This window comes from Pocillopora verrucosa, chromosome 11, assembly GCF_036669915.1.
Source record: "Pocillopora verrucosa isolate sample1 chromosome 11, ASM3666991v2, whole genome shotgun sequence".
Lineage (NCBI taxonomy): Eukaryota > Metazoa > Cnidaria > Anthozoa > Scleractinia > Pocilloporidae > Pocillopora > Pocillopora verrucosa.
In genome coordinates this window covers 4,991,692-5,010,783 of record NC_089322.1, presented here as the reverse complement: position 1 = coordinate 5,010,783, position 19,092 = coordinate 4,991,692, and the positions used below count along the sequence as shown (strand labels likewise).

General features: G+C 40.6%; 1 protein-coding gene across 1 annotated transcript in view; it reads left to right on the top strand.

The window, feature by feature from the left end:
• The first annotated feature begins 555 nt into the window (after positions 1-555).
• Positions 556-19,092, top strand: part of LOC131789160 (uncharacterized) — an 18,613-nt gene continuing 76 nt past the window's right edge. Inside the window, exons 1-4 of the mRNA XM_066174658.1 lie at positions 556-714; positions 1,112-1,258; positions 9,292-17,713; positions 18,064-19,092. The exon at positions 18,064-19,092 is cut by the window's right edge and continues 76 nt beyond it. Coding sequence (XP_066030755.1) covers positions 9,327-17,713; positions 18,064-18,130 — 8,454 coding nt within the window. The 5' untranslated portion in view covers positions 556-714; positions 1,112-1,258; positions 9,292-9,326 and the 3' untranslated portion in view covers positions 18,131-19,092. The remainder of the gene's footprint in view (positions 715-1,111; positions 1,259-9,291; positions 17,714-18,063) is intronic.

Here is a 19,092-nt window from a genome sequence, read left to right as displayed (position 1 = left end):
GAACAGCGGCCACCTTTGGAAGTATCAATGACGAAAAAGGCTTTGTAAAGGTCAATTGAAGTCCTTACCTTCACCGACGAATTTACCGCACCCTTTGAAAAAGGGAACTCCTAAGGGCCTGGTCATTAGTTATTCTCTGAAAGGGAGGGTGGTGTGGGACGCAGTATTTTGATTTTTTATCGATAGCATTTACCGATATCCTTATAAAGCTCTTTGGTATTTGATTGATTCCCCCCCCCCCTCAATCTGCAGTCAATTTTCTTTAGTCCTCCTTTTAACTCTGTTAGAGACGGCTGATTCCCCCACTGTTCCCCCTGGAAACCATGTAATCCCCCCTCCCCCCTGAAAAAAATTTTTTATCCGACACCCTTGGCAATAAAAATGACTCTTCCTTTAGTATCTCTACTAATCCAAAAATTAAGCCCGAAACAATTAAACTTCCTTAATGATCTCCTCCTCCTAACCCTACCCCTACCTACAATTTAGTCATCTGCTGTTTGAATGACCTGGATTCTTTTCGAATGAGATCAGGCGCAAATCTGTCTGCTGCTGACGTTTAGTTATGAAAGTCAACAAGTAAAATGTCATCAGATATGCTGCGCTCTGCAAGTTGGTTTCACTTTTGAGCGTGGTTGCTTCCGAGCAGTACTTTGTCATTTTGTTGGCTGAAAACGTCGACTTGTTCCTTTGATAATTCCTGAAATCCTCAACGAAGTAAGTATAGATCACTTGTAATCAAGACTCGAGAAGAAAATTCCGACTAGCGTTTGTTTACAACGAGATCAAAGCTCGGTGTAAGATCCATTTAGGGGTGTTGTTAAAAATTCTTGCTCGTATGCTTAAACTGCAAAGCTTAACGGCTCTATAAACGAGTTTAACCCTGTTTCATTTTGCTAAGTTGATTTCGTTTTGGATATGCAAATTAGGAATTCATTCATTTGCAGAACTATGGTTTCTCTTAACTAGACGGAATTATTACGATTGTTGATTTGCTGAATGACAAATCTTATCTCGAGTGAAAAGATTGTGGTTATTCATCGTCGTCAAATACAATATCAGTTAAAGTATAATCTTTTATATTGCGCTTTGTTTTCACCTCCGATGTACGTAGATCGGGACGTTTCGATTGGAAGAAAACGGCGCGGAGTCTTCTTCGTGCAAGCTCGACTATCACGATCCACAGCGGCAGTGAAAAGATCGAAAGAAAAACGATAGCATTTATCAGTTGTTCCTCAAGGCACGAAAATTAGCCTCGCTGGTAAGTACATTGTCTTGTAATGTAATTTTATAGTTTCTGTAGCGGGCCATGACTTGCTAATTGAAACTGAAACTAAACATTTGCTTGCCTTAGGACAACAGCAAGTTCGATCTCGAGATTGATAGCGGATCTGGATCTTTCTTTCTCTGTCGATTTAGTCATTGCGTATGTTTTGATGTTGGGGAAGTTTTGCGAATTTATGTTGTCTTAGAGAAACAAACAGATAAAAACAACTCCCCAGTCGATTAGAGATAAAATATTTCGAATTCACCATTGTCCATCAATATTTTCCCCTAATTTTGTAACCTCATACGCTCTTCACCGTTGTCCATAAACATTTTCCTCTAATTTTGTAACGTAATACGCTCTAAGCGTGCTGAAGAAATTAAAGTTTAAGTTATGTTTTATAGCTGAAGATTGTTAACTTTAAACTGGATTAATATTTGTTCGAAAGTTTTTCCTCCGGTAAAAAACTCTCAATTTAGAACTATCTCCCTGTTTGCTCCAAGAATTGTTTTAATGCGGTTAAAAAAAAAATTGATCAGAACATTCTTAGCCTAGAAGAAGACATGGGAATATGATTGACCTCTGCCCAAGGGCTTACTCTAGTTACTTGAAATATCACACCAGACACGACTGCAGTTAGAAAATCGCCAAATTGAGTATTTTCTTGATGTTGTCTTTTGTGTGCTTTGTATTCAGAGAGGGAATCTGGAATGGTGTGCAAGTAGACCCCCCTACCCACTACTGCTGATTCGAGAATTTCTTAAACTTTGTAATTTTTTTTACCTATCCCGGACTAAACAGCTCTGCTTTCACTTAACGGATCCGTGCACAAATGTGACGTTTGCGGTTATCTACTCCATCAAAAAACAATTTCAATGTCATTGGATTATTTGTTAGAGTCACAATACGTATCACACTGGTTCCACTTTCATGTTTCTGTTTACGAGTTAAAAGCTGGTTGCGCTTGGGCAATTTTTGCTTGTTGTCTTGCGTGGTGGAAATTTTGACGCTTATGTAGAAATCAAAACCAACTGCTATGCTTATTGCATAGATTCTTTCAAAAAGATTTTTCCAGTCTGTTAAAAAAGACTTAAAATCTAATGTTTAATCCTTGCTACTGCTTTGAAAAGGACTTTGATTAAAACATTCTTGAACATAATTTAAATTCGATCGTTGTGGTAATCATACCAGGCACGCGTGCCTGAAGGTTGCCTCTTCATCCGCCTTTTTTCTCGAGTTAGGGATGTTAGAATGGTGTTTACATTAATGCCCTCCTCCCCCCACACTCCACCCCACTTTCGCTGATAGAAGCGTTTTCTAGCAAGAAATACAGTACTAGTCTTCGATTTCGAGATTGTTAAAGGATCACGAACTTTCTTGTCGATTAATTCATCGCACATGTGTTGATGTTGGAGACGTTTTGCGAATGTATGTTGTCTAAGAGAGAACAATGTAGGAACAAGCTGATAAAAACAACTCGGCAGTCGATTGGAGATCTTTCCAAACTCAACGTTAATTGTCCATAAACATTTTCCCCCAATTTTGTAACCTTCTACGCTCTTAGCTGGTGTGCATTTTGATGAAGAAAGTATAAGGTTTGTTTTATTGCTAAGATTGTGAACTTTCTACTGAACTGTTCGTTCGAAAGTTTTCCTCCGGTGAAAGGCTCCCCATTTAGAACTTTCTCCTTGTTTGCTTCAAGAATTATTGGAATATAGTTTGAGTGTAGTTCTAAAAAAAAAAAATTGAGCGGAACATTCCTAAACAAGACATGCAAATATGGTTAACCTCTGTTCTAGAGTATACTCCAATTACTTTAAATATCACACCAGACACGACTGCAGTTTAAAAATTGCCACGTGTAGTATTTTTTTGGAGTTGGCTTTTATCTGCTTTGTGTACATAGAGGAATGTGTAATGTGTGCAAGTAAACCCCCCTTCCCCTCTCCCCACAACCCACTCCCGCCGATTCCAGAATTTCTTAAAAATATTGCCTCAAGGGGGGGGGGGGGGAGCTGATGTGCTTCGCTTTCCCATTTTGCAATTTTTTTTACCTACCCCAGACTAAACAGCTCTGCTTACACTTAATGGATCAGCGCACAAATGTGACGTTTGCGGTTATCGATACCACTAAAAAGACGCAATGTCATTGGGTAATTATTTTTTGGGATCACAACACCCAACACACTGGTTGCGCATGGGCAATCTTTGTTTTTTGTCTTGTGTGGTTAAAATTTTGACGTTTACACAGAAATCAGAACCAACTGTTGTACTTATTGCAAAGATTGTTCTAGAAGGATTTTTTTACAGTCTGTTAAAAAGGCTTTTTAAAATTTAAATGTGTTATCCTCGTTTCCGCTCTGAAAATGACTCAAAATATTCTTGAACATAATTTAAATTCGACCGTTGTAATAATTATGCTGAAGGTTGCTTCTTCATCCGCCCTTTTCTTTAGCCAGGGATGTTAGAATAGTGTGTATATCAATGTTCCCTCCCCCCATCCCGCTTTGGGGGTCATATCCCATACCCTTAGGTAAGTAACTCCTTAGTTCTCCTCAATTTAGTCATTCAATCCTTGGTCATTCTGAAAAAGGACTTTGATCTAAACATTTTATTACAAGACAATGAAACATTGTTGACCTCTGTTCAAGAGCTCGCATTATCTTGCTTAGTAAATGTGTCGCGCCAGATCGTACAGTCAGCGAATCACAAAATTTAGTATTTCCCTTACGTTGTTCTATTATCTAATTTCCATTTGTGTGGGCAATGTGAAATGGTGTCTTATGCAATGAATTTTTTACAGACTTTTGTAGAGCGAATTAAATTTGAAAAACAATTAAGATTGACGGGTCAAAGCACATTCCAGTGTTATTTTGCTGCGGGCAAGAAATGGACCAATGATGAAACCAAAGCGAATTCGATAGTTTTCAGTAAAACAGTTGATATAATACCAGCAGGGTGCAGCTATTTAGGGATGTGAATAATGTGCATTGCGACAAAGCCAGATGAACTTTCACTTTCGAGTTCCTCGAGTGTTTTGTTGACTACAGAAAACGGCTCATGTTCTTTATCGCGAATGAAGATTGCCTACCTCACTTAAAGGTTTCTAAGACTTTAACAACGGTATGAGTACTTCGATTCACTTACAGTGAAACTTATATGTCGGAGATACAAGTTGTTTCAAACGGAATAATGCTGAAAAAAGCAAAAGTAGATTACCCTCGTTACGTTTTCGTTTAAACTGCAGAGTTTTTTGTGTGATAATTATCCATGGTTTAAAGAACAACGGTACAATATTAGATGAAGTCTTATTCCTTAATGCGCTTTGTTTTCACCTCCAATGTACAAATCGGGATATTTGGATTGCAAGCAAACTGCTACGAGTCTTCTTCGTGCGAGGCCGGCGATCACCATCCACAGTGGTAGTGAAAAGATCGAAAAAACAGACGATAGCATTTATCAGCCTAAGTTGTTCCTCAAGGCACAAAAAAATAGCTTCGCTGTTAAGTATCTTGTGTTCTAGTGTAATTTAGTTGTATACAATGTAGCCGGCCAGGACTTTTTTAATGTTTTTTGACAACAACAACAAATACTGTACTAGTCTTCAAGGCGAGATTGATAAAAAAACTTTCTGGTCGATTTACAAGAAATATATATAGATCAGAACTCGAGTTGATTATTTTACTATAAGCAGAAATTTTACATTAATTTGAAATTTTAATTGTATTTTTTCTTCGTATTTTTTCCATTTGAATTTGAAGTTTTAGAGGACCACCATGATAACTACTGGTTCTACCAGTAATTGTGTTATCCAATAAAGTCGTTGTATGTACATTTTATAGGACTGAGTGGAGTCTGTAATCACACGAGTGATAAAAAGTCGGACGACCGCGCAGCGGAAGTCCGATTTGTTTATCATGTGTACGATTACAGACTGAATTGGACAAGGTTTTCTTACCAATTAATCATAAAAATTACAATTTCCGAGAAAAGAAAAACAGCCAGGTAATGAAAGGAAAGAAAGAAAATTTGCATTAAAAGACTGTCAAAGGAGTCGTAAATTGTTTAATTATTTGATGGGTTGATTAAAACTGCAACTTTGAATGTATTAACTTGTTGAACTGTTCGATAACAAACCTTTTTGGATAACAAACTGTCCGATAACAACTTGGCAAGCGAATTAGTGGATAATGGGAGTTTTTTAAACCAATCACGATCGAATAAATTGCAACTTTATGATTGATTATGGCAGTAGGGTCGGGTGGAATCCAATTCGGTCTGTAAACATACGAATGACTAAAAATTTCCGCAAACAACAAATACATTTTGAACAAACATCTCCGGTAGAGTCAACGTGAAAAAGGAAAAAATTACTCCATTTTGGAAATTCCCCATTTTTCGTTTTTAGGATAAGTGGTTGTTGCTATGGTTATTGTGATCAATTCTGTGATTGGTGGATTTAGCTGAGCGGACTTAGAATAATGCTTCTTCAATTGCAACTGTCCGATTGTAGGTGTCCTATTACAGCCAACTGTCCGATTACAATTGTACAGAATGATTGGTGAAAAATAAAGCAGCTGATGCAATTAAGACTTCGATTAAAAAATGAATTTCTGTCTTTAATTAGAAATTCAAAAATGGCTGCATGTATTTACCGTTTCATTTACCTCAACTTCAGCATAACGTGTAAAAGAAGCGTTAAGTTCCAAATGGAAATTAAAATAATTTGCCGTCGCGGTTTCGGTTCGCAGACGACGCAAATTGTGCGCAATTCACGTTGTTGTTTTGCATAGGATGGCTAAGAAATGTACAAAGTTTTAAAACGCACCTGCTGAGCTATTGTTCTGCCAATAGATCTTTTGTTTTTTCATGTTCTCGTTGCCGTCGCCATCGTGGTTTGCTTGACGTCCCTATTATTTTTGCCGTTTCACTTTCAAAGTAATAGCCAAGAGGGAATACCCAAAACAGAAGTGGTCTGGATACCCAAAACGTGGGGATACCCGAAAAAACTGTGAAAGCGCAAGTTTCAGAATGTTTGGAAAACTCAATTCTTTTGTTGTTTCAAAAGCATCAGCTATATATTCAACATCTTTAGTAGTAATTACAATTAAAAATCATTTATAGATACTCGGGTTTTGTAATCTAAAAATATTGAATCACTCTGGAGAAGTAAGGCTCTGATAGGAAAGCCTTATGAATGCTTTTCCGATTTTTATGTTTGCATATGACATTGTGAATAATGGTAATTGCAGGAACTGATTGTTTTCACAATTACGTAATTAAGCAAATATATGTATTTCATTACTAATGTCATAGGATAATCGCGGTGTAAGAGTTTGTAGTTTTCCAGTGGTCGTTATTTGCATTTGTAATTAACTTGACCTCGTTCACTTTTTGTTAAAGCACCAAATTATTGCGTAAAAAGATAAGTCAGCCTATAAAGCTGAGAGCTCACGAAGAAAGATAATGTATTTCCTGTGAGGAACAGCACGTTACTTGACTAATTTACTACAATCTTGTCATAGTGTTATTGATCAGAATGCCTACTTTTTAGATGGATGTAAGCTTCGAACCTCTGGTTTGGTTGGATCGCTTTGTTAGGCCATACAATTAACCCAAACAACTTTGGTTAAAAATCTAGACATAGGCAACCATGTATTATTTTGTTTATCATGTAAACTCAAGAGCCCTTTACCGACAAGAAAAGTAAACTTTATTCATCAATGAAAATAAAAGGATCGACAATCCCCGAATAAACATCGTAAAGTGTGTTGGCGCACTCAAGATGAAAACATGCGTTGAATCACTACAAAAACAAACAATGGGCCCAGTTTTCAATGTACAAAATTCTCAGTTTTTGAGAATAGTCCTTACTGACAGAAGGTACAGGGCAAAAGTCGGCCTGTAGCAAATCTTCCAGTTGTCTATTTTCGTTCTCAGCCACAAGAAATGCCATTTCCAAAACCACTGAGTTTTTCTTCTCGTATCTTGGTTTCTTTTTCTGTCTAGAAAAGTTTGAGCGCCATTGCTTGTAAGCGATAAGGATTTTTCAGTACTTTAGCAGCCAAAATCCGAAAAATTTCGACAAACGACCTTGGATTGAGAAGGATGAAGGCTTTGCTGCTCATACATCAACCTCACTGAGTGGCGCCAAAGGCGAGAGACGTGTCAGCAGCTGATTGGCGATATCAAACATATGTTTTTACGGCTTTTCTTAGGGCTGCAAATCCTTGTATAACACCGTAGTTCATATGATAAAATCTCTTTACTTCAGTCACGTTATCAGACACACTTTTGTGAATTACATTACTGCTAAAAATTTTTAACCAAAACATTTGTCGATATTCTAAAAGATCAAAAAAGTGCGGAATCGTATCGTGTGGTTCTTTCATTATTCAAGATATATTAAAAGTTGTTGATCTCTTCCGTGGAACAAAACACCTAAAAATCATGGTATAGGTTGGCCTCATTACTGAGGTAAGTTTAGGAATGTAGGAAAAATTGTCATCTGATTTTCATTGTTTTTGTCGTTTCACTTTCAAAAGTGCGAGGTCAGCTGCGAGGTCAATAATTTTATCAGTCTGTTGTTTATTTTAGAGTAACTTTATCTTAACTTTAGCTTTAACTTTACGGCCACATATGGGGTAAGTAACTTTTTTATCGCAAGGGCATACATGTATGTTTTTTTAGTCCTGTCCTGTCCTGTGACTATTTAGTCATGTTATGTGCAAAAATCGCTACCGGATGAAATAAATTCGAGACAAAGCTCGTTACTTGGTAATAGCTTGCTACAACAATATTTCCAAATGTTCCATGCCATATAGCGGAATGCCAGGAAGTCTTCCAGACAGTTGTGGTGGAAGGTTGTCTCTCTTGTTAGCCTATGAATTGAAACGCTTAAAACTCAACTGCATGTAGCTTGATCCCAAGAGGCTTTTTTTGTAAATACGTTCTGACGGCCGGTAGAAATGCAGATGGAAAGGAAGCATTATATTGATACTGCAGACCACTTTTGCTAGTTTCTTTGCGGAATACTGGTAATACAACATCACTGGTTCCCCAAGATTATCAAATGCTCTGATGAAGGTCTAACACTGGAAACGTCAGCTTCAGAAACTCATTACAATGGCCAATTTACATTGTCAACTCTGTTGGTAAAGCCAAATTATATTGTATATCCCACCAAAGTTTCTTTAGAAACTTAACCCGTTGATTAATGTTGTTTATTGAAACTATGCAAGGGGAAAGTTCTCATAGCAAAAGTTAAGATAAATGCTGTTTAGTTTATCTTTGTCCTGTGACTTTCCAGTCATGTCATGTTGTGCAAAAATCGCAACTTAAGTAAAATGAAGGGTGACAAACTGAGTTTGTCAAACCACTGTTACCTCAAATCCTGGCAATCATCCTCATCAGTTGCGAATAGATTCGTTTTCAGCCATATACTTCAGATAAATAAGCTCGTTAACCGGTGATAAACTGCTAGAGCAACATTTTCAAATGTTCCCAGAACGTTGCAGTAAAAGGTTTATCAATCCTTCTTATTTTTTTAAGAAACCTGCAACCTTTCAAAACCACCTAATTGATGGCGCGACCCCCCGACTTACGATCGTTAATCAAACTCAAGCATGCGTCATTTTTTTTTTTTTTTACTTGATAAGAAGAACAAACGAAACAGCTAGATCAAAAATCATTTGGATAACAGATGACTTTCATAGCGTGACAGTCACACAGTCTGCTTCAAAGAATCTGTGCAGGTCAAATTAATTTTTAAAAGTTTCACCGAATGTAATCCATTGATGTGTTCCAGTTGTACTTTTCCACGCCCCTTCTTCAATTATCACTTTTTAAAGCCGATATAGTGAATTCTAACACTTTCAGCTCGTTACAAAAAGTTTCAAGGTGAAATCAACCAACCCCGCTTTTGTAGCTTAACATGTATGTTCCGATTTTTTGGTGACTCATTGTGAATCCAGATTATCGAATCATTTAGTATTGCGTTACTAAAAATAATGTTTCCCTGATAACAGGAGAGGATGGCAATGGAAACCTAATAGCAGAAGCCATGATAGTTTTCATGACCATCGCCTTACTTGTTTCCGTGTTCCTGCTCAACTCAGATCGCATTAAGAAAGCCATTGAGATATGCAGCGAATGTTTGATTTTGCTAAATAGCGCCAATCAAAACAGCAAAGACATCTTTATAGTTCTTTTCCGCAAGATGCTGTTTGCCTCATACAGAAAGTCTGGCATTATGCTTCAAACACTTGGCGAAAACATAAAAGCAAAGGAATGTTTTGAGAGGGCCCTTGCCATAGCTACCGAAATTGGCGACAGAAGCGGAGAAGCATCATGTTATGAAAACCTAGGCGCTGTGTTTCTGTCGCTCTGGCAATACGACAAGGCTCAAGAGTATCTCCAAAGAGCGCTTGTCATCACAACTGAAATTGGCGACAGAGAAGGAGAGGCAAATGACTACGGAAACCTTGGTAATTTGTTTATGTCGCTCGGGCAATACCACAAGGCTCAAGAGTATTTCCAAAAGGCGCTTGTCATCAGAGCTGAAATTGGCGACAGAAAAGGAGAGGCAACTGACTACATAAACCTTGGTGATTTGTTTCAGTCGCTCGGGCAATACGACAAGGCTCAAGAGTATCTCCAAAAGGCGCTTGTCTTAAAAACTGAAATTGGCAACAGAAAAGGAGAGGCAACTGTCTACGGACACCTTGGTAATTTCTTTCAGTCGCTCGGGCAATACGACAAGGCTCAAGAGTATCTCCAAAGAGCGCTTGTCATCACAACTGAAATTGGTGACAGAGTAGGGGAAGCATCATGTTATGGAAACCTTGGTAATTTGTTTATGTCGCTCGGGCAATACGACAAAGCTAGAGAGTATCTCCAAAAGGCCCTTGTCATCAGAACTGAAATTGGCCACAGAAAAGGAGAGGCAACTGACAACGGTAACCTTGGTACTGTGTTTATGTCGCTCGGGCAATACCACAAGGCTCAAGAGTATTTCCAAAAGGCGCTTGTCATCAGAGCTGAAATTGGCGACAGAAAAGGAGAGGCAACTGACTACATAAACCTTGGTGATTTGTTTCAGTCGCTCGGGCAATACGACAAGGCTCAAGAGTATCTCCAAAAGGCGCTTGTCTTAAAAACTGAAATTGGCGACAGAAAAGGAGAGGCAACTGTCTACGGACACCTTGGTAATTTCTTTCAGTCGCTCGGGCAATACGACAAGGCTCAAGAGTATCTCCAAAGAGCGCTTGTCATCACAACTGAAATTGGTGACAGAGTAGGGGAAGCATCATGTTATGTAAACCAAGGTACTGTATTTCTGTTGCTCGGGCAATACGACAAAGCTAGAGAGTATCTCCAAAAGGCGTTTGTTATCAGAACTGAAATTGGCGACAGAAAAGGAGAGGCAACTGACTACGGTAACCTTGGTACTGTGTTTATGTCGCTCGAGCAATACGACAAGGCTCAAGACTATCTAAAAAGAGCGCTTGTCATCAAAACTGAAATTGGCGACAGAAAAGGAGAAGCGTCATGTTATGGAAACCTAGGTACTGTGTTTCTGTCGCTCGGGCAATACGACAAGGCTCAAGAGTATCTCCAAAAGGCGCATGTCATCAGAACTGAAATTGGCGACAGAGAAGGTGAGGCAACTGACTATGGTAACCCTGGTACAGTGTTTCTGTCGCTCGGGCAATACGACAAGGCTCAAGAGTATCTCCAAAGAGCGCTTGTCATCACAACTGAAATTGGCGACAGGAATGGTGAAGCATCATGTTATAGAAACCTAAGTACTGTGTTTCTGTCGCTCGGGCAATATGACAAGGCTCAAGAGTATCTCCAAAGAGCGCTTGTCATCACAACTGAAATTGGCGACAGAAATGGCGAAGCATCATGTTATAGAAACCTAGGTACTGTGTTTCTGTCGCTCGGGCAATACGACAAGGCTCAAGAGTATCTCCAAAGAGCACTTGTCATCACAACTGAAATTGGCGACAGAAAAGGAGAGGCAAATTACTACGGAAACCTTGGTAATTTGTTTGAGTCGCTCGGGCAATACAACAAGGCTCAAGAATATCTCCAAAGAGCGCTTGTCATCACAACTGAAATTGGCGACAGAAAAGGAGAGGCAACTTACTACGGAAACCTAGGTAATTTGTTTGAGTCGCTCGGGCAATACAACAAGGCTCAAGAATATCTCCAAAGAGCGCTTGTCATCACAACTGAAATTGGCGACAGAAAAGGAGAGGCAACTTACTACGGAAACCTAGGTAATTTGTTTCAGTCGCTCGGGCAATATGACAAGGCTCAAGAGTATCTCCAAAAGGTACGTGTCATCACAACCAAAATTGGCGACAGAAATGGGGAAGCATCATGTTATGAAAACCTAGGCACTGTGTTTCTGTTGCTCGGGGATAACGACAAGGTTCAAGAGTATCTCCAAAAGGCGCTTGTCATCAGAACTGAAATTGGCGACAGAAAAGGTGAGGCAACTGACTACGGAAACCTTGGTGATTTGTTTCAGTTGCTCGGGCAATACGACAAGGCTCAAGAGTATCTCCAAAAGGCGCTTGTCATCAGAACTGAAATTGGCGACAGAGAAGGAGAGGCAACTGATTACGGAAACCTTGGTACTGTGTTCTTGTCGCTCGGGCAATACCACACGGCTCAAAAATATCTCCAAAAGGCGCTTGTCATCAGAACTGAAATTGGCGACAGAAAAGGAGAGGCAACTGACTGCAGAAACCTTGGTAATTTGTTTGAGTCGCTCAGGCAATATGACAAGGCTGAAGAGTATCTTCAAAGAGCGCTTGTCATCACAACTGAAATTGGCGACAGAAAGGGTGAAGCATCATGTTATGGAAACCTAGGTGCTGTGTTTCTGTCGCTCGGGCAATACGACAAGGCTCAAGAGTATCTCCAAAAGGCGCTTGTCATCAGAATAGAAATTGGCGACAGACAAGGAGAGGCAACTAACTGCGGAAACCTTGGTAATTTGTTTAAGTCGCTCGGGCAATATGACAAGGCTGAAGAGTATCTTCAAAGAGCGCTTGTCATCACAACTGAAATTGGCGACACAAAGGGGGAAGCATCATGTTATGGAAACCTAGGGACTGTGTTTCTGTCGCTCGAGCAGTACGACAAGGCTCAAGAGTATCTCCAAAAGGCGCTTGTCATCACAACTGAAATTGGCTACAGAAAGGGGGAAGCATCATTTATTGGAAACCTAGGCGCTGTGTTTCTGTCCCTCAGGCAATACGACAAGGCTCAAGAGTATCTCCAAAAAGCGCTTGTCATCACAACTGAAATTGGGGACAGAGAAGGAGAGGCAACTGACTGCAGAAACCTTGGTTATTTGTTTGAGTCGCTCAGGCAATATGACAAGGCTGAAGAGTATCTTCAAAGAGCGCTTGTCATCACAACTGAAATTGGCGACAGAAAGGGTGAAGCATCATGTTATGGAAACCTAGGTGCTGTGTTTCTGTCGCTCGGGCAATACGACAAGGCTCAAGAGTATCTCCAAAAGGCGCTTGTCATCAGAACTGAAATTGGCGACAGAGAAGGAGAGGCAACTGATTACGGAAACCTTGGTACTGTGTTTCTGTCGCTCGGGCAATACCACACGGCTCAAAAATATCTCCAAAAGGCGCTTGTCATCAGAACTTCAATTGGCGACAGACAAGGAGAGGCAACTAACTGCGGAAACCTTGGTAATTTGTTTCAGTTGCTCGGGCAATACGACAAGGCTCAAGAGTATCTCCAAAAGGCGCTTGTCATCAGAACTGAAATTGGCGACAGAGAAGGAGAGGCAACTGATTACGGAAACCTTGGTACTGTGTTTCTGTCGCTCGGGCAATACCACACGGCTCAAAAATATCTCCAAAAGGCGCTTGTCATCAGAACTGAAATTGGCGACAGAAAAGGAGAGGCAACTGACTGCAGAAACCTTGGTAATTTGTTTGAGTCGCTCAGGCAATATGACAAGGCTGAAGAGTATCTTCAAAGAGCGCTGGTCATCACAACTGAAATTGGCGACAGAAAGGGTGAAGCATCATGTTATGGAAACCTAGGTGCTGTGTTTCTGTCGCTCGGGCAATACGACAAGGCTCAAGAGTATCTCCAAAAGGCGCTTGTCATCAGAATAGAAATTGGCGACAGACAAGGAGAGGCAACTAACTGCGGAAACCTTGGTAATTTGTTTAAGTCGCTCGGGCAATATGACAAGGCTGAAGAGTATCTTCAAAGAGCGCTTGTCATCACAACTGAAATTGGCGACACAAAGGGGGAAGCATCATGTTATGGAAACCTAGGGACTGTGTTTCTGTCGCTCGAGCAGTACGACAAGGCTCAAGAGTATCTCCAAAAGGCGCTTGTCATCACAACTGAAATTGGCTACAGAAAGGGGGAAGCATCATTTATTGGAAACCTAGGCGCTGTGTTTCTGTCCCTCAGGCAATACGACAAGGCTCAAGAGTATCTCCAAAAAGCGCTTGTCATCACAACTGAAATTGGGGACAGAGAAGGAGAGGCAACTGACTGCAGAAACCTTGGTTATTTGTTTGAGTCGCTCAGGCAATATGACAAGGCTGAAGAGTATCTTCAAAGAGCGCTTGTCATCACAACTGAAATTGGCGACAGAAAGGGTGAAGCATCATGTTATGGAAACCTAGGTGCTGTGTTTCTGTCGCTCGGGCAATACGACAAGGCTCAAGAGTATCTCCAAAAGGCGCTTGTCATCAGAATAGAAATTGGCGACAGACAAGGAGAGGCAACTAACTGCGGAAACCTTGGTAATTTGTTTAAGTCGCTCGGGCAATATGACAAGGCTGAAGAGTATCTTCAAAGAGCGCTTGTCATCACAACTGAAATTGGCGACACAAAGGGGGAAGCATCATGTTATGGAAACCTAGGGACTGTGTTTCTGTCGCTCGAGCAGTACGACAAGGCTCAAGAGTATCTCCAAAAGGCGCTTGTCATCACAACTGAAATTGGCTACAGAAAGGGGGAAGCATCATTTATTGGAAACCTAGGCGCTGTGTTTCTGTCCCTCAGGCAATACGACAAGGCTCAAGAGTATCTCCAAAAAGCGCTTGTCATCACAACTGAAATTGGGGACAGAGAAGGAGAGGCAACTGACTGCAGAAACCTTGGTTATTTGTTTGAGTCGCTCAGGCAATATGACAAGGCTGAAGAGTATCTTCAAAGAGCGCTTGTCATCACAACTGAAATTGGCGACAGAAAGGGTGAAGCATCATGTTATGGAAACCTAGGTGCTGTGTTTCTGTCGCTCGGGCAATACGACAAGGCTCAAGAGTATCTCCAAAAGGCGCTTGTCATCAGAACTTCAATTGGCGACAGACAAGGAGAGGCAACTAACTGCGGAAACCTTGGTAATTTGTTTAAGTCGCTCGGGCAATATGACAAGGCTGAAGAGTATCTTCGAAGAGCGATTGTCATCAAAACTGAAATTGGCGACAGAAAGGGTGAAGCATCATGTTATGGAAACCTAGGTGCTGTGTTTTTGTCGCTCGGGCAATACGACAAGGCTCAAGAGTATCTCCAAAAGGCGCTTGTCATCACAACTAAAATTGGCGACAGAAAAGGGGAAGCATCATGTTATGGAAACCTAGTTACTTTGTTTCTGTCGCTCAGGCAATACGACAAGGCTCAAGAGTATCTCCAAAAGGCGCTTGTCATCAGAAGTGAAATTGGCGACAGAGAAGGAGAGGCAACTGACTATGAAAGCCTTGGTAATTTGTCTCAGTCACTCGGGCATTACGACAAGGCCGAAGAGTATCTCCAAATAGCGCATGTCATCAAAACTGAAATTGGCGACAGAAACGGGGAAGCATCATGTTATGGAAACCTAGGTGCTGTGTTTTTGTCGCTCGGGCAATACGACAAGGCTCAAGAGTATCTCCAAAAGGCGCTTGTCATCAGAACTGAAATTGGCGACAGAAAAGGAGAGGCAACTGACTACGCAAACATTGGTTATTTGTTTCAGTCGCTCGGGCAATACGACAAGGCCGAAGAGTATCTCCAAAGAGGGATTTTCATCAAAACTGAAATTGGCGACAGAGACGGGGAAGCATCATGTTATGGAAACCTAGGTACTGTGTTTTTGTCGCTCGGGCAATACGACAAGGCTCAAGAGTATCTCCAAAAGTCGCTTGGCATCAGAACTGAAATTGGTGACATAGCAGGAGAGGCAAGTGACTACGGAAACCTAGGTAATTTGTTTAAGTCGCTCGGGCAATACGGCAAGGCTGAAGAGTATCTCCAAAGAGCGCTTGTCATCAAAACTGAAATTGGCGACAGAAATGGGGAAGCCACATGTTATGGAAGCCTAGGTAATGTGTCTCTGTCGCTCGGGCAATATGACAAGGCTCAAGAGTATCTCCAAAAAGCGCTTGTCATCATTACTGAAATTGGCGACAGACAAGGAGAGGCAACTAACTGCGGAAACCTTGGTAATTTGTTTAAGTCGCTCGGGCAATACGACAAGGCTCAAGAGTATCTCCAAAAGGCTCTTGTCATCACAACTGAAATTGGCGACAGAAACGGGGAAGCATCATGTTATGGAAACCTAGGTACTATGTTTCAGTTGCTCAGGCAATACGACAAGGCCGAAGAGTATCTCCAAAGAGCGCTTGCCATCACAACTGAAATTGGGGACAGAAACGGGGAAGCATCATGTTATGGAAACCTAGGTACTGTGTTTCTGTCGCTCGAGCAATTTGACAAGGCTAAAGAGTATCTCCAAAAAGCGATTGTCATCAGAACCGAAATTGGTGATAAAGAAGGGAAAGCAGCAGATCTTGCAAACTTTGGATGTGTGTCTAGAGCTGTTGGAGATTATAAAGCCTCGGAAGTATACTTAGAGAAAGCTTTATCGATATCCAGAGATATTGGAGATAGAAGAAGAGAGTTCGAAATCCTTCAAAGCTACGCCATTTTGTATTTGTCGCAAAATAAAAAAAAAGAAGCCCGTTCGTATCTTCATCTCTGCATTGAAAAGTACGAGGAGCTAAGATATTTCTTAGGCGCCAATGATCACTTCAAAACATCACTTCTGGAGAACTCAGGAATATTTCCCTTCAAGCTGCTTTGTAGTTTGCTTTGTGACACCGGAAGTGCCCGGGATGCTCTTTATGTTGAGGAGTTGGGTCGAGCTAGAGGCCTATCAGACTTAATGGTAGAGAAGTACTCGGTTGAAACGCACATCTCTGCTAATCCACAATCTTGGTTTGGCGTTGAGAACATTTTTAGAAAGGAAAATAACTGTACTTGTCTGTACATTTCTTATTTTCACAATCATCTGCATTTGTGGATCTTAAAGACAAGTGAAGTCCTTCACTATAGAAGAATACCAGTAGAAGAGAACCTAGTTCATGCTGGGTTGCCCAAAGATTTGCGTTTGAGTAAATTTTTGGATGATAATTTCCGGAGTCTTGGTATTTTGCCCACTAAGGATTGTGAAGATCGGTCTTTAAATATGGTTAAATTGCGACCTCTCTCCCCCGCACAGAAGAGCTCAGAAAGATTGCTACTCGTGGAGGACGACGAGGACGAGGATGAGGACGAGAAAGTGATTTCGGGTCTATTTTTGTGTTACAAAATGTTTATTGCTCCCGTTTATGATTTGCTTGTGGAGCCTGAAGTCATTATCGTTCCTGACCGCAGTTTGTACAAAGTTCCCTTTGCTGCACTGAGTGAAAAGGAGGGAGCCGAATACCTCTCGGAGACTCATAGAATCCGTGTCATTCCTTCTTTGACAACACTCAAGATTATTCAAGATAGCCCAGAGGACTATCACAGCTACACTGGTGCCTTGATAATAGGCAACCCTAAGGTTAATTGGCTGCCGCCATTGCCAGGTGCAGGAAAGGAAGCGGAGATGGTCGGACAACTGGTGGGTGTTCCGCCTCTGGTAGGAGAGGAAGCAACGAAGCAGGCGGTGCTTGAGCGGATAAGTTCAGTGAGCCTCATTCATTTTGCTGCCCATGGTGACGCCGAAAGGGGAGAAATTGCCCTCTCCCCCATCCCTAGTACTTCCAACAGGCCAAACGCTGAAGATTACATGTTGACGATGGCTGATGTATCACGAGTGAAAGTCAGAGCTAAACTGGTGGTACTTAGCTGCTGTCACAGTGGAAGAGGTGACATTAGAGCCGAGGGAGTTATAGGAATTGCCCGTGCGTTCTTAGGATCCGGTGCTCGCTCGGTGTTGGTTGCGCTGTGGGCCATTTCAGACTCAGCAACAGAGCAGCTGATGAGTCGGTTCTACGAACACCTTGTAGAGGGAGAAAGTGCCAGTGAATCCCTCCATCAGGCCATGAAGTGGATGAGAAAAAGCAAGTCTACCAGTGTGTCTGAGTGGGCTTCGTTTACGCTGATTGGAGATGATGTGAGACTCGGGTTTGACAAGCAGAGGTAAGACTCAGTCCGAAAAGATATTTCACAAATTAAAGTCTAAGTAGATGTGAAGGTAGCTGTGATTTACTGGTCGGTGACTGTCGGGGGGGGTCCTTTGTTACCATCAAGGGTAGTTCGGTATCTGATATCCATACACATATATTTTTTTTCTTTTCTTTTCGGAAAGTTACTATCGACGCTCTCTGGTGTAAATATAGAATCTCGAAAGGGCCTCTCTGCCAATCACATACAAGTGCTAGCCATTTATATTTTTAGATATTAAGCTTGGTATAATTGTATTTGCTTCATATCCAAAATATTAATTGAGTTAATAATAAATTGCTGTTTTTTTTTCACTTTTTTTACAGAGAAAGAGACCCCGACAGAGTAAATAATGAGAATCACTCGAAGGAAACAGAGCCAAAAGACTTTTAGATGCATAAATTGAATAGAGCAAAGTAGAGAAAATACTTTATCCGGTATTTCATTGAAATTAAAAAAGGAGCTATCCCAAATTAGATCGAGTTCAATTTTTTGTGCTTTCTTCTTCAATATTGTTAAAAGACAAAATTTGTATCTATCCAGTGTTTTTTTTTTTACTTATTTAAACGTTGGAAATGAATGGAAATAGTATATTAGCATAAGCCATTCAGTAAAAATTATAATAAGCCAGTTGATCATTTCTTATTCCTTTTGGCGGTCTTATCTTACAGGTATAATTTAGCACGCTCGACACCTCTTTTTCTTAGAGGTGACTAAAGGTGTAAACAAGTAGTATTTTTCATCCTCCGCACCGAATTTTAATCAGGTAATTTATACGAATAGCACGTAGCTCTTTTAGGGGCAGTACCTCGGGTACGCCCTTTCTTGTCCGAATTTTCTGTTTATTGTGCTGTTATATAACAGTCTTCGAGGAGTATTTCCTCTTAAGATATATTTTCAAGTATGATTCTAATTCTGTTGGTTATTCCATTACAATTTTTATATTATCAATCCTGTTTTAGTTATGACCAACCTTGACTGTAAGACTAAGAAATTTAAGGATTTTGTAAAGCGTAAACATCTCGAAGGTATCTACTTAGTATGCGAACTCCGCTCTTCGTAGCTTAACGTGATTCGCTAGTTAAGTGTAAAAGGATGACGAAGGTTAGAGATTGGCAGCTCAGTAAGCGTCCCTTTTATAAGCGGAGACCCACACTTTCCTTGTTAGATCTGAATTAGTCCGGAGGTAATAAGTTGTATGTAAGAAAGAGAAGAATAAAGAAACCTTCAACTGAACTACGCAAAAATTTTATTTCCAATATCATAAGCACTGAAAAACGTTGATGTAAGTAAGGCTTTACAGTTAAGCGAAATCAGTAAAGTTAAAACAGTAGTTTAGATATAAAACGAAACAC